Source organism: Aethalodelphis obliquidens, unplaced genomic scaffold (genome assembly GCF_003676395.1).
Source record: "Aethalodelphis obliquidens isolate GAN/ISIS:26980383/991018 unplaced genomic scaffold, ASM367639v1 scaffold108, whole genome shotgun sequence".
NCBI lineage: Eukaryota > Metazoa > Chordata > Mammalia > Artiodactyla > Delphinidae > Aethalodelphis > Aethalodelphis obliquidens.
The window spans coordinates 908164-922024 of record NW_020838052.1 but is presented as its reverse complement, the minus strand read 5'-3'; the positions used below and the strand labels follow the sequence as shown (position 1 = coordinate 922024).

The window sequence follows — 13861 nt, the reverse complement described above, 5'->3', positions numbered from 1 at the left end:
TAGGTGTGTGGACCCTGCACAAGGGTGGGGTGGGCAGTCCAAGGGACATGGCCTGGTGCCCTTAATTTTTTCATGAAGAGGGAGGGGAGGCATTTCCTGAGAATGGGGTGGCATGACAGTTGAAGGGAGTGTGAGAGGTTGGTGACCTGGGTCATGCCTCTGGTTTACATAATAGGATGTGAGGTGTGGGGTCACTGGTGAGCCTGGGACCATGGAGAGGTAGGAATGTGATTTTCCCAGAAGCTCTCACCTACCCAGGTATGGGAAGAACACAGAAGGGCAGCTGGACTCTGCCTGTGGCTTGGGCAGTTGCAGGATGGTTGATCCAGGGCTTGGGGAACTGCTGTAGAGTGCCAGGAAAAAGTGCAGACAAAGCCTACGCTTGTGCTTGTGAATTAATTCAAAGGCTGGGGTGGAGGGGAAGAGCAAGATGTCCTCCCATCTCCTTCCTGCTCTCCACCACGCCCCTCCCGCCCTCCAAGATGGGAGGAGATAGTGTGTCCAGCTTTGTGACCGGAGAATGCCTGAAGGGCTGAGAGGAGAATAAGCTGGTTATCCCAGGACAGAGCTTGCTTCAGGCTCCTGGGCAGCTCAGACCCTCAGCAAGCCTATACTTCCTTAGGCTGAGCTGCCACTGGTCCTGGGGGCCCTTCCAGCTTCCCCCTCCCCTTCCCTCAACTGTCCCAGGCCCCAGGCTCTGCAGAAGGAGAGATGGAGTGGGGGAAGGGGGTCAGCAGCCAATCATATCCCCGATAGCCCAAGGCATCTGCACCTGGTCTAACCAATCCCCTCTGAACAAATAGCTCACTCAGCCTCTGCTCCCTCCTCCCCTCCCTGCTCTGCCCAGCAACAGCAGAAAGGAGGTTTAAGGAGGAGAGGGAGGCCCTGCAAACTCCCAGCCCCTGGCAGCAATGGAGCCGGGCCCCAGGCTCACTCTATAGAGGGAGGTTAAAACAACACTCTCAGTTCCTGGAGCCCAGGCAAAACGTCCCTAGGGGCCCTCAAGACTATGCAAGCCCAGCTCTCACAGACAGGAACTCACATATTACAGAGATCCTGATCCCTGGAGCCTTGGGCCACAAGCCAGTCTCATTTTCTCCACAGCTCAGGGGCAGGCCCTGGGCTGGCAGCCTGACCAGCAGAGATACACTTCTGGTGGAGGAGATGGACATTGAGCAAACAATCCCACAAATGCCTATTTAATAGCAACAGTGATAAGGCCTAGGAAGGAAAAGAGCAGGGTTTTATGCAGCAAAATAAGAGGGGACTTGATTTAGACTGGCTTTCACAGTTTTTGTTGATTCCACTTCTTTTTCTCCAGATTTGCGATGGCTATTTTGTTCATTACTTTGCACCCAGAAGCCTTCCACCTGTTAAGAAAAACGTGGTGTTTGTTATTGACGCGAGCGGCTCCATGTTTGGTACCAAAATGAAGCAGGTAACAAGGACCCTGGGGATCGTTCATTGCTCTTGATTTAGAAAGCTCAGAAAGCAGAGAGTGCTGGTACAGTGGTTCCCTGAGACAAGACACCCTGCCATCCCATCACCTTTGGACCTTATAGGCCTAGGCCTACCTTAGAGTCTTGGTACCTTACATATCAGGAGCCACGTAGATATGGAGCCACAGAATCATAGGAACACTGAAACATAGGACTGTGGGGCCTGAATCCATCAAGAGCCTCAACCACAAACCTCCAGGTCTCATAAAGGCCCAGAGTCATAGAGACTTTGGGCTAGAGTACTCTGGCATCATAAAGCATGAGTCAAAACATTAAAACTGTAGTCATTTTAGATTCAGAACTGTCAAGGGGCCACAGCTTTGTTTTGTTTTGTTTTGTTTGACTATATAGCCAGAAGAATACAGTGCACTGGCCTTATAGGGCTTAGAAGCCATAGAGCCCTGGGTCCATCTAGGCTTCAGTCTTGTACCCCACCTACCATAGCACCCTTGAAACAGAATCCTGGAGCCATAGGCCAAAGAGATTTTGACTTTAGAGCCTGAATCCATGAAGTTCTGGAAGCAGCGTTTCAAACCATTGTACTCTAGGGTTCTAGAAATATACAGTTCTAGTGTCTTGGGACAGTGTAACCTTTTAACCTTGACATTTTGAACCACAGGGCCCATCCCCCCTAAGGTTAACTGACTTGTGTTTTATGAGAATATAACCAAACTGGGAGAAGGGAAGTATTGAAAACTGTCTCCTCTAGCCTTTAATGTATGGGAAGGGATATACCCAACTCCAAACCTTTTTAGTCTTCCCATTTCATCTAAGGCAGGATAAAAGCTGAAAGAACTTGTGATGAGCATATTCCAGGAGCTAGGTGCCCTAAAAGACTGAGACCTAATCCTAGAACTATAGAATGTTTCTCCTCCCCCCATGCATGACCACCATATCAGCTGGGTTCCTGTGTAAAAGCAGGAGGTTACAGTTGAAAGAACTGGAAGCCTGTACTCTATTTATGAAAGAGTCTCTAGGGAAATCCAAGACAACATAGGAAACAAAAACAAGGACTCTAGAAACAATTTTAGCCTCTGACACCCACAACTGCAGCAACCAACAAACACAACCTAACTCCTAACAAGATAAACATAAAACCTCACACTAAAGGTCTATTTACTTCATTTCCTTTTACCTCATACCTCATGTCTGGCTTTCAACAAAAATATACAAAGAGTGCTAAAAGGAAAAACACAATCTGAAGAAATGAATCAAGCATCAGAACCAAACTGATATGGCAGAGCTTAGAAATTATCAGACCAGGAATTTAAAATAAGTATGACTAATATGCTAATGGTTCTAATGGGAAGAGTGGGCAACATACAAGAAGAGATGGCAAATTTAAGCAGAGATGGACATCCTAAGAAAATTAAAAAGAATACTAGAAATATAAAACACTGTAACAGGAATGAAAAATGCCTTTGGTGGGCTCATTAGGAAACTGAACATGGCCACAGAAAGAATCAATGAACTTGAAGATATGACAATAGAAACTTCCCAAACTGAAAAGCAAAGAGAAAAAAGAATGAAAAATATATATATATGGAATCTAAAAAAAAAAAAATGGTTCTGAAGAACCTAGGGGCAGGACAGGAATAAAGACACAGATGTAGAGAATAGACTTGAGGACACGGGGAGGGGGAAGGGTAAGCTGGGATGAAGTGAGAGAGTGGCATGGACTTATATATACTACCAAATGTAAAATATATAGCTAGTGGGAAGCAGCCGCATAGCACAGGGAGATCAGCTCAGTGCTTTGTGACCACCTAGAGGAGTGGGATAGGGAGGGTGGAAGGGAGACGCAAGAGGGAGGAGATATGGGGATATATGTATAGCTGATTCACTTTGTTGTAGAGCAGAAACTAACACATCATTGTAAAACAATTATACTCCAATGAAGATGTTAAAAAAAAAACAAAGACAAAATATCCAAGAACTGTGTACATGTACAAAAGTGTAACATGTGTAATGGGAATACCATAAGGAAAAGAAAGAAAGTAACAGAAGAAATATTTGGAGGAATAACAGATACAAATTTTCCAAAATAAATTACATCCATCAAACCACAGGTCCAGGAAGCTCAGAGAACACTAAGCAGGATAAATACCAAGAAATGTGCATGTACGCATATCCTATTCGACCTGCAGAAAATTAAAGACAAAGAGAAAATCCTGTAAAAGCCCACAGAAAATAATATCTTACTTATAGAGGAACAAGAATAAGAATTACATTGAATTTCTCTTGAGAAACCATGCAAGGAAAAGGAGAGTGTAGTGAAACATTCAAAGTGTTGAAGGAAAAAACCACTCACTTTGAATTCTGTATGCAGCAAAATTGTCCTTCCAAAGTGAAAAATAAAGACTTTATCAGCCAAACAAATATTGAGAGAATTGTCACCAGTAGACCTGTCTTGCACAGCTAAATGTTAAAAGAAGTTCTCCATAGAGAATGAAAACGGGATAGCTCAGATACTTGGATCTACATAAAGAAAGGAAGATTGTTAGAGAAGGAATAAATAAAAGTAAAATAATATATTTTATTTTTTAACTAATTGATCTAACAGATAACGATTTGTTCAAAATAATAATAGCAACAATGTATTCAGTGAATATAGTTTACTGATAAGTGAAATTAATGACAGCAATGTTATAAAGGACAAGATAGAGGAATTGGACTACTCTGTCACAAGGTATTTGAACTATTCATGAAGCTGTATAGTGTTATTTGAATGTGGACTGTAATTAGTTGTAAAGGCATGTTGCAAACTCCAGGGCAACCACTAAGAAATTTTCTTAACATAATGGATATGCTAAGAGACGAGAGACAATGGGGTCATATAAAACACTCGACTGAAACCAGAGAAGGCAGGAAAAGAGTAGGAGACAAAGAAAAAAAAGGGAAACAAAGAGAAAACAGTTTAAAATATAGCAAATATTAATCTACTTATATCAGTAATCACCTTAATGATGACTTGTCTAAATACACCAATTAAAAGACAGAAGCTTCCATATAATGTTTATGTATAGCTGGTTCACTTTATTATAGAGCAGAAACTGACACACCATTGTAAAGCAATTATACTCCAATAAAGATGTTAAAAAAAAAAACAGTACGGCGGACTTAAAAATTGCTTCAAAATTTAAAAGACTAGATCTCATGTTAAGTGTTCTTACCATAACAAAATTTTAAAAATTAAAAAAAAAAAGACGGAAGCTGTCAGTGTCAAAACAAAACAAAAACAAAAACCAACTATGTTTTCTACAAGAAGCCCATTTTAAATATAAAGACACAGATAGATAAAAGTAATGGGATTCAAAGAACATATACCATGCTAACACTAATCAAAAGAAAGCTGGAACAGCTATATTAATTTCAGACCAAGTACACTTCAGAGCAAGTAAATTGTCAGGGATTAAAAGGTGCATTATATTATGGTAAAAGGGTCGATTCTCCAAGAAGACATAATAATCCTTAATGTGTATGCACCTAACATTAGAGTGTCAAAATACATGAGGCAAAAGTTGATAGAACTGCAAGGATAAATGGACAAATCCACTATTATAGTTGGAGACTTCAACTTCCCTATATCAGAAATGGACATATCCAGCAGGCAGAAAATCCATAAGGACATTGTTGAACTGAACAACACCATCATTTAATTGAATCTAACTGACATCTACACAACGCTTCATCCAACAACAGCACAATACACATTTGCCCCAAGCTCATGTGGAACATTTGCCAAGACACACTACATTGTGGGCCATAAAACACACCTTAACAAATTTAAAATAATATAAATCATACAAAGTATGTTCTCAGACTAAATGGAATAAAACTACAAATCAGCAACAGAAAGATAGCTGGAAAATCTCAAAGTAATAGGAGATTAAACAACATACTTTTAAAAATGTAATCTGTCCCTGGATAACAGGAGATTCTCAGGGAAGCCATCCTTTATGTGTCAGCCCTCTCAATGGAAGCAGGAATATGGTGCTCAGCTCCTTTTTTCTTTTTAAATATTTATTTATTTATTTGGCTGCTCCAGGTCTTAGTTGCAGCTTGTGGAATCTTCTTTGTGGCATGTGGGATCTTTTCATTTGCAGCATGTGGGATCTTTTTTTCTTTCTTTCTTTTTTTAGTTACAGCATGCAGGATCTTCGTTGCCACATGAGAACTCTTAGTTGTGGCATGTGGGATCTAGTTCCCTGACCAGGGATTGAACCAGGGCCCCCTACATTGGGATTGTGGAGTCTTAGCCACTGGACCACCAGGGAAGTCCCCGGTGCTCAGCTCCTGATCCCAGAATGTGTGACTTATCCCCTGAGTTCATCTTATGGCAGGAAATATTCTGATTCCCTTAAAAGCATTCAAGGCATCTTCTATCAGTTTAAGATGTAGAGAAAGGCAAGCCACAAATGTCCTTCCTGTGGTTTCTAGAATCCACACCTCTATAAAAGGTTGAAGGTGTATATTATGCTTAAAATCACTGGATTTACCACCTCCAAAATACAGATTTGAGTCCCTGGTCTATCAATGACTAGCTGTGTGACCTTGAGCTAGCCACTCCACTCTCTGAGCCTTAATGTCATCTCTTGTAAAATGAGGATAATATTAGTACCTTCTTCATTGTGTTGCTGTGAAGATGAAATGAGCTGATGCATCTAAAGTTGCACTGCCAGGAGCATAGCAATTATCCTATAAATGGTACCCTAATACTGGAACCTACATATTGTATTCCCTGAGCGTAGCCCTATACTAAATATTGTCATGGAGAAGGGAGCCAAGAGGAAGTAGCAATCTAAGCCCTGTTCTCAGAGGACTCAAGATCTGTATGGAGAATGAAAATATTCCACGTAAGATAGTCAGCAAATAGTGTGGGACAGGGAATATCTGGGTGTGAAGGGCATGGATCAGACCAGGCAATCAAGGAAGGGCTGCCCAGAGAAAGAGCAACTGAAGGAACTATGAAGGTATGAATAAGTAAAGGACAAAGTTGTGGAGACGAAATAGAATCTAGGTTATCTGGAGGCTGGTGAGAAGACCAGCCTGGAAGAAACAGAAATTGAGGTAGAAGAACAGATTAGAGAGAACAGAGAACCAAAGCATGCAAAGTCATTGAAAGGTAGCTATAAATACCTGGAGTCGTAAAGCTCTTAAACTTTAGGGCCCTCGAATCATTGAATCCTTGATCATGGGCTCAGAAACCATAGAACTCATGAATCCTAGCTCTCTGAAAGCATAGAACTTGAACCTTCTCGACCACCACTGTCCAGTAGAACTTTTTTGATGATAGAAATGTTCTAAACAGTGTCCAGTACAGTAGCTGCTGGCAACATGAGGTTATTGAACCCTTGAAATGTGGCTACTGCAAATGAAGAAACAGGATTTTAACTTTTTCTTTAATTGTAACTAACTTACATTTACATTTAAATAACTACATGTGGCTAGCAGTTACCATTGGACAGTACAGTTCTAGGCTTTGATCCATTAGAGCCTATAGAGCATTTTGGCCTAAGAATCCTAGACTTAAAGTGCTGGAGTCAGAGAACATTAAAACCATACAACACTTAGTACCTTGTATAGAAAGAGCCTTTCAGTCTTGAACAAGACCTCAAGTCTTGGTCCATCTCCTTCACATCATCTATATCCCACAGATTAAAAAGGCCATGAGTGTGATCCTTGGTAACCTGCCGGTCAGCGACTACTTCAACATCATCTCCTTTTCTGACACAGTTAGTGTCTGGAAAGCCAGAGGCTCCATCCAGGCCACCATCCAGAATGTCCCCAGTGCCAAGGACTACCTGGGGCACGTGGAAGCTGCTGGCTGTGTTAGACCTACCCACCCAAATTGGCAGGCTGTGGATACATGGGAAACTCTTGAAACCCTCCCTTCATGCACCCATCCACTTCACCTCTCATAATGTCTGAAATATCACTGTTACATTTTACACAAATATGTCCCTTTGTCCTTCTGTGTTTCTTTGCCTAGTGGAAAGAGCATAGCTAAATCTCCATGTATTTTAGGACACATTCCTCTTTGGGGCTGAATTTCCTCCTCTTTAAAGCACATACTCAAAAGAATTTGCTGAAACTTTTGTTTTTTTTTTTATCAATAATCTAGATATTTATTTCTAAGTATTTGAGCAAGCTGCTGCCCTGATTTTGGCTTCTGATCAATCCTCTCTCAGATGATTACTGAAGTCTCCCCCACCCACCACCTCCTGACAACTCAGCCCTTTTTCCCCTGTAGCATGGAGGTGGAGATGCTATCCTTGGGGATCTGCCAATCTGACTAGAGAATGAGACATCCCCCCAGGAAACAGTCAGAGCAGTCTGAGACAGGGAGTGATAAAAACCAAGGACATGTGGGCCCCACTGTCAGATCTCAGGGAGCCTGTGTGTGGGTGGGGATTTGGGAAGGATGAGCAGCGGAAACAGTGTGAGCAAAGATAAGGAGATATGACTCTGCCTGGGAGGTTGGTGAGGTACCCAGTGTGTCCAATGCGGGTAGAAGTTACTAGAAAAAATGGTCTCACAGTCTGCTCTCCAATTAGGGACTGACATCAATGCAGCTCTGCTGGCAGCTACTTCAGTGCTGACCCATAGAAACCAGGAGCCTGGGAGGGGCCACAGTGTGGGGAGGATTCCTCTCATTATCTTCCTGACAGATGGGGAGCCCATGGCTGGAGTGACAACTCCCAGTGTGATCCTCTCCAACATCCGTCAGGCACTGGACAACAGAGTGTCCCAAGGTCAGCTTGGCCTTTGGGGATGATGCTGACTTCCCACTGCTGCGTCGCTTGTCCCTGGAGAACCAAGGAGCAGCCTGGCCCATATGTGAGGACACCAACACAGCCCTACAGCTGGAAGGCCTCTGTGAAGAGATCTCCATGCCTCTGCTGGTAGATGTGCATCTGGACTACCTAGGTGGCTTGATTGGGGCCTCACCTTGGGCCTTTTTCCCCAACTACTTTGGTGGTTCGGAGCTGGTGGTGGCAGGCCAAGTGCAACCAGGAGAGCAGGAACTAGACATCTACCTGGCAACCCATGGCCCCAGGGGTCGGCTTCTCGGGGCCTGCCACAGCGAGGTGGCCACCAACAGCAGCCAGAATGTCTTTGGTTGCCCAGGGGAGCCAGCCCCCAATGTAGCCCACTTCATACGCTGCCTCTGGGCCAACATCACCTCTGGAGAACTGCTGGAGGCACACTTCCAAGCTCACGATGCCAGCACTCACCACCTGCTGGCTTCCAAAGTCCTCAACCTGTCCTTTGAATAAGATTTTGTCACACCTCTGACATCACTGGTCATGGTGCAGCCCAAAGAAGCCACTGAAGTCAGGAAACAGACTTTCACCGCAGATGGACTAGGCACCATCATGCCCTCATCCACCAGCAGTCATGGCCTAAGGGCAGGCACAGCCCAGCCAGCCTTGGTTCCCAAGGTTTCTCCCAAATCAAGGCTTGTGAAACCAAAGTTCTACTTATCCTCAACTACTCCTGCCCAGTTCCAAGGAGTTGGAGCCACTGGGTCAGAGCCCTAGTACCCCATCCACCCTCGCACACCAAAGCCCCAAATTCCAGCACAACAGGATTCTGGCAACTTGGCTCAGCCAACTTTAGGATACCACCTGCTGTCTTTGTGCCCTCAAATTCTGGTGGCCTATTGCTTCTGAAGCCCAACACGCCATTACATCAGAATTCTGGTACCCTATTACCCATGAATTCCAAGACACAAGTCCCACCTCTGAATCCTAGCACCCCAGCCCAGCCCAAAGGTGGCTCTATGAAACATGTTACTCTGCTGCATTCCAAACCTGGTTCTCCATCACAACCTAAATTAGATGCCCCATCACACCCCCAACCTGGGGTACTTACATCACAGTCACCCAAAAGTCTGTCACAGCCCAGGGCTGGAGTCTCCACACATCAGTTTTTCAAATACCCATCACACACCAGAGCAAGTGTTCCTGCTCCTAAGACCCCAAACAACCTGCCGTACCCTAGACCTGGGATCCTCTTACCCAAGACCCCTAAAATCCCATCGCCTCTTAAACCTAGTGCCCCACCTCATCAAACTCCCCTAAGCTTATCACTTTCCAAACCTAAGACAACAATCCCCAATAAACCCAAAATCTCATTACCCTCCAGACCTGACAAACTCAGGTCCCCACCTCCTCAGAGCCTTAGCATACTTCTAAGCGCTATCTCAAGTCCTACAAGTCCCAGCAGTTCCATGACAATTTCTGTCCTTGGAGAGCCCCTCCCTACTCTCTTTCACCCCACCCTGCCCTCTCTGCTGCCCCCTGGAAGGCTATGGCATCAGCATGACCTGTTGCCAGAGCCCCAGTGCACCAGGAAAATTCTGGGACCATCTGTGTCAGGAGTCCCAACAATGGGCCTACCCAACAGCTCCAGGCCTATGCCAGAAGGCAACCCCCCAAACCTGCCAGTCTTGCTGCCTTCTAGCATCCTCCCTGAGGCGGTCATCCTGCTCCTTATCCCTGAGGAGCTACAGCTGCTGTCTGAGTCAATGGAGGAGTCCAAATTTGTGGAGTCCTTGAACCCACCGGCTTTCTATACCTTCCTCACTCCTGACAAAGATGGTGAGTGCCATAGGCAAGAGGTCAAGCCACAAGGGGGGGGAGCAGTATGAATAGAGGGAACCAGGAGCTAGAAGTATACAAAGCTTGTGCAAATTCTTGTGATTCAAACTGCTTGCTTGCTTACTTTGAGACGTTGAACCAACTACTTAACTTCTCTGGGCCTCAGCACATAGGCACATAATTAGAGGCCCTGGGAGAGAAGGGATGTTAAGACTGGGGAATGCACAGAAATGAACTGGCCAAGCTATGGCTTTGACATTTGCTTTGTTGGACAAGAGAATTGCTCATGCTTCCCAAGCAGAGAAGGGATGTGGGGTTATAAATTGGAGCATCACTAGGCCAGTCAGCTCTGATTGGTTCTTTTGTGCTCTATGAACAGCCCTGCTTAATGAAAGGGATATAAAAATTGGGGAAGATGATGACAGTTGTCTTTAAATTTCCCAAAGACTGTGAAATAATAACAGTTTACATTTTTTAGCTCTTCCTATGTGCAGGTACTGCTCTACATATTGTACTTGTAGTCCTCATTTAATCCTCACCAAAAAACTCTTAATATCTGCATTTTACTCATGGGGAAACTGAAGCACAGAGAAGTGAAATAACTTGTTCCACATCACATAGCTAGTAAAAGATTTGAACCTACATAATCTGGTCCCATGCTGAATGTGATTCACCACTTCACTATTCGCCTTCCTGAGAGGAGTGACATTTCCTGGGGTGACCTTGTAGGACAGGATTAGAACCAGGTGTTGGTGGCAATAAGTCATAGAGATAGAAATTTGGGCATGACATCCTTGACATACCCCTATCCTTCACCACCCTCCCTCCCAATATCCCATCCATCTTCAATTCCTGACACTGTTACCTTTAATATGTTTGTCAAATGCACCCACTTCTCACTACCCCAACTCTCACTATCCTAGGGCAGACTACCATTGTGCCTCACCAACAAAACTGTTCCAGCCTCCTCACTGGTTTTCTTGCTTCCTCTCTTGAGATATTCTCTTGGCCATTCTCCCACAGCAGCCAAAGGGATCATTTATTTTTATATAAATTTATTTTATTTTATTTTATTTTTGGCTGTGTTGGGTCTTCGTTGCTGCACGCGGGCTCTCCCTAGCTGCAGCGAGCGGGGGCCACTCCTCATTGTGGTGCATGGGCTTCTCATTGTGGTGGCCTCTCTTGTTGCGGAGCACGGGTTCTAGGTGTATGGGCTTCAATAGTTGTGGCACGCAGGCTCAGTAGTTGTGGCTTGCAGGCTCTAGAGCACAGGCTCAGTAGTTGTGGCACACAGGCTTAGCTGCTCTGTGGCATGTGGGATCCTCCCGGACCAGGGCTCGAACACATGACCCCTGCATTGGCAGGCGGATTCCTAACCACTGCGCCACCAGGGAAGCCCAAAACGATCGTTTCAAAACATAGATCACTTCATGTTCCTTCCCTACTTAACTCCTCTCAAGGGTTTCCTATCATACCTAGAATAAAGTCCAAAGTCCTCTTTATGAGCTTCAAGGCCCTGCATGATCTGCCCTCTATCCCATACCTCTCTGACCTCACCTTCTCCCACTCACCCTCTGAACTCAAGCCCCAGTGGCCTCCTGTTCCTCCAATGGGCCTTACCCCCATCCCTGCCTCCACTCAGAGACCTCTTCCAAGCTGTTCCCCCTGCTTGAAAATTGCTCTGACCTGCCTTGCCCTGCTCCCTACCTGCCACTCTCATCTCTGCCATTGCCACTCAAACTCCAGCTCATGCCTTAAATCTCAGGTCAAATGTCCTTCTCACCCCTTCCTACTGCCCCAGACTATGTCAAGGATCTGCAACTCCCTCCGTCAATCTGTTCTTTTTTCTTATAGCATTTGTCATCATTGGTAATTATAATTTCATTCATGCCTGCCTTCCCAACCAAAATATGAGCTTCACCAGGTCAGAAATCATGACTGACTTTTTCACCACCATATCCCTGATGCTTGAACAGTGCCTGAATGAATAAATAAATGATCACATGAATGCATGCATAAATGCTATAAGAAAGAATTTTGAACATAACTGAGCTTGAAAGACTAAGGTACTATGGAGAACATAAGGTCTCAGTCTTGGCAATGTGCAGGTCAGATTGGGAAGCCAGTGAAGACTCTCCTGGTCAGAAGGAGAGTCTCCCCTTTGGTGGGCCGAGGACATCTTTGCCCTCAGAGTGTGAAGGATTTCTCTTATTTCTTTTACACTTGGCAGAAAATCCACATTGGGACAGCAATTCTGAGGAGATTCTGGGAGGAGCTGGAGACAGCATGGAATCTCAGGGAAGTTCTGCAGGGCTAGCAAAAATTGAACAAAGAGCTCCCCTGACAAAGATCCCTGAGCTTTCATTTCCATTCAGTTAGAATTTTCACAGGCATTGTGTGATCCCAGAGGAGGGGCAATGTATTAATTTTCCATTGCTGCATAATAAATTACCACAAACTTAGTAGCTTAAAACACTCCCATTAATTATCTCACAGTTCTATGGGCCAGAAGTCTAGGCAAGAGTTAGTTAGGTTCTCTGCTCAGGATTTCATAAGACTAAAATCAGGGTGTCTATCAGACTGAGTTCTCATTGTCTTCCACGTTCGTTCAGGTTGTTGGCAGAATTCAGTTCTTTGTATTAAGACTGAGATCGCTGTGGGATTTTTGGGGGGTTTTTTGTTTTCTTTGGGTTTTTTGGTTTTTTCTGATTGTTGGCTAGCAGTCACTCTCAGCTTCTAGAGGCCCCTGGGGCCACTTTCAGGTCCTAGAGGCTTCCTGCATTCCTTGCCACGTGGCCCCGTCCATCTTCCAAAGACAGCCATGGAGAATCTCCCTCCTGTTAAATCCTTCTCATACTTCAAATCCCTCTGACATCTCTGCCTCTGATCTCCAGACCCAGATTTAAAGGGCTCGTGTGATTAGGTCATGCCCACTTGGATAATCTCCTTATTTCATCAACTGCACCACATACCATGACCTATTTATGGGAGTGATAACTCACCATATCACACCCTGAGGATTTTACAGGGTGTGTATACTGGGGAATCTTGGGGGGCATCTTAGAATTCTACCTACCACAGACAGAGAGCAAGAGAAAATAACATTTGAGTTGGCCTGGAAGAATAACTAGAAATTGATCCTTAGTAGCTAAAGGAAGGAGAACATTCCAGGTGACAGGAAAAAACAGAAGCAAAGGGTCACTAGCAAGATAAGGCAGGGCACTCATAAGAATAGTCAGTTCAGTTGGGCTGGAGCATGCAGAGGAGCCTGGAGAGCTAGGCAGGGACTAGATATCAGAAAAGACTTAAATGCTGAGCTCAGGATTTTGGGGTTTATTTTGGAGGAGGTGACTGAGAGGCCAGGGGGCCCCAGAGTACCTAGGAATGTAATGGATCAGTCTCTTACCAACACAGTCCCCCTCTTTTTTTTTTTTTTTTTTTGGCGGTACGTGGGCCTCTCACTGTTGTGGCCTCTCCCATTGCCGAGCACAGGCTCCGGACGCGCAGGCTCAGAGGCCATGGCTCACAGGCCTAGCCGCTCCGCGGCATGTGGGATCTTCCTGGACCAGGGCACGAACCCGTGTCCCCTGCATCGGCAGGGGGACTCTCAACCACTGCGCCACCAGGGAATCCCTCCCCCTCTCTTTTGTAGGCACGTTGCCAAGCATCTTCACCTTCTCATCCTCGGGTAAGCCAGCCACCCTCGCTGTCCTGTTTGAGTACAGGACAGCTTGTGCACTAGGACTGGGTCTGGGC

General features: G+C 45.0%; 1 protein-coding gene across 1 annotated transcript in view; it reads left to right on the top strand.

Annotated features, from left to right (window-relative positions):
- Positions 1 to 13861, top strand: part of ITIH6 (inter-alpha-trypsin inhibitor heavy chain family member 6) — a 37103-nt gene that overhangs the window by 9784 nt on the left and 13458 nt on the right. Inside the window, 9 exon segments of the mRNA XM_027096785.1 lie at positions 1322 to 1438; positions 7157 to 7328; positions 8057 to 8250; positions 8252 to 9003; positions 9005 to 9051; positions 9054 to 9116; positions 9119 to 10105; positions 12336 to 12426; positions 13756 to 13793. Coding sequence (XP_026952586.1) covers positions 1322 to 1438; positions 7157 to 7328; positions 8057 to 8250; positions 8252 to 9003; positions 9005 to 9051; positions 9054 to 9116; positions 9119 to 10105; positions 12336 to 12426; positions 13756 to 13793 — 2461 coding nt within the window.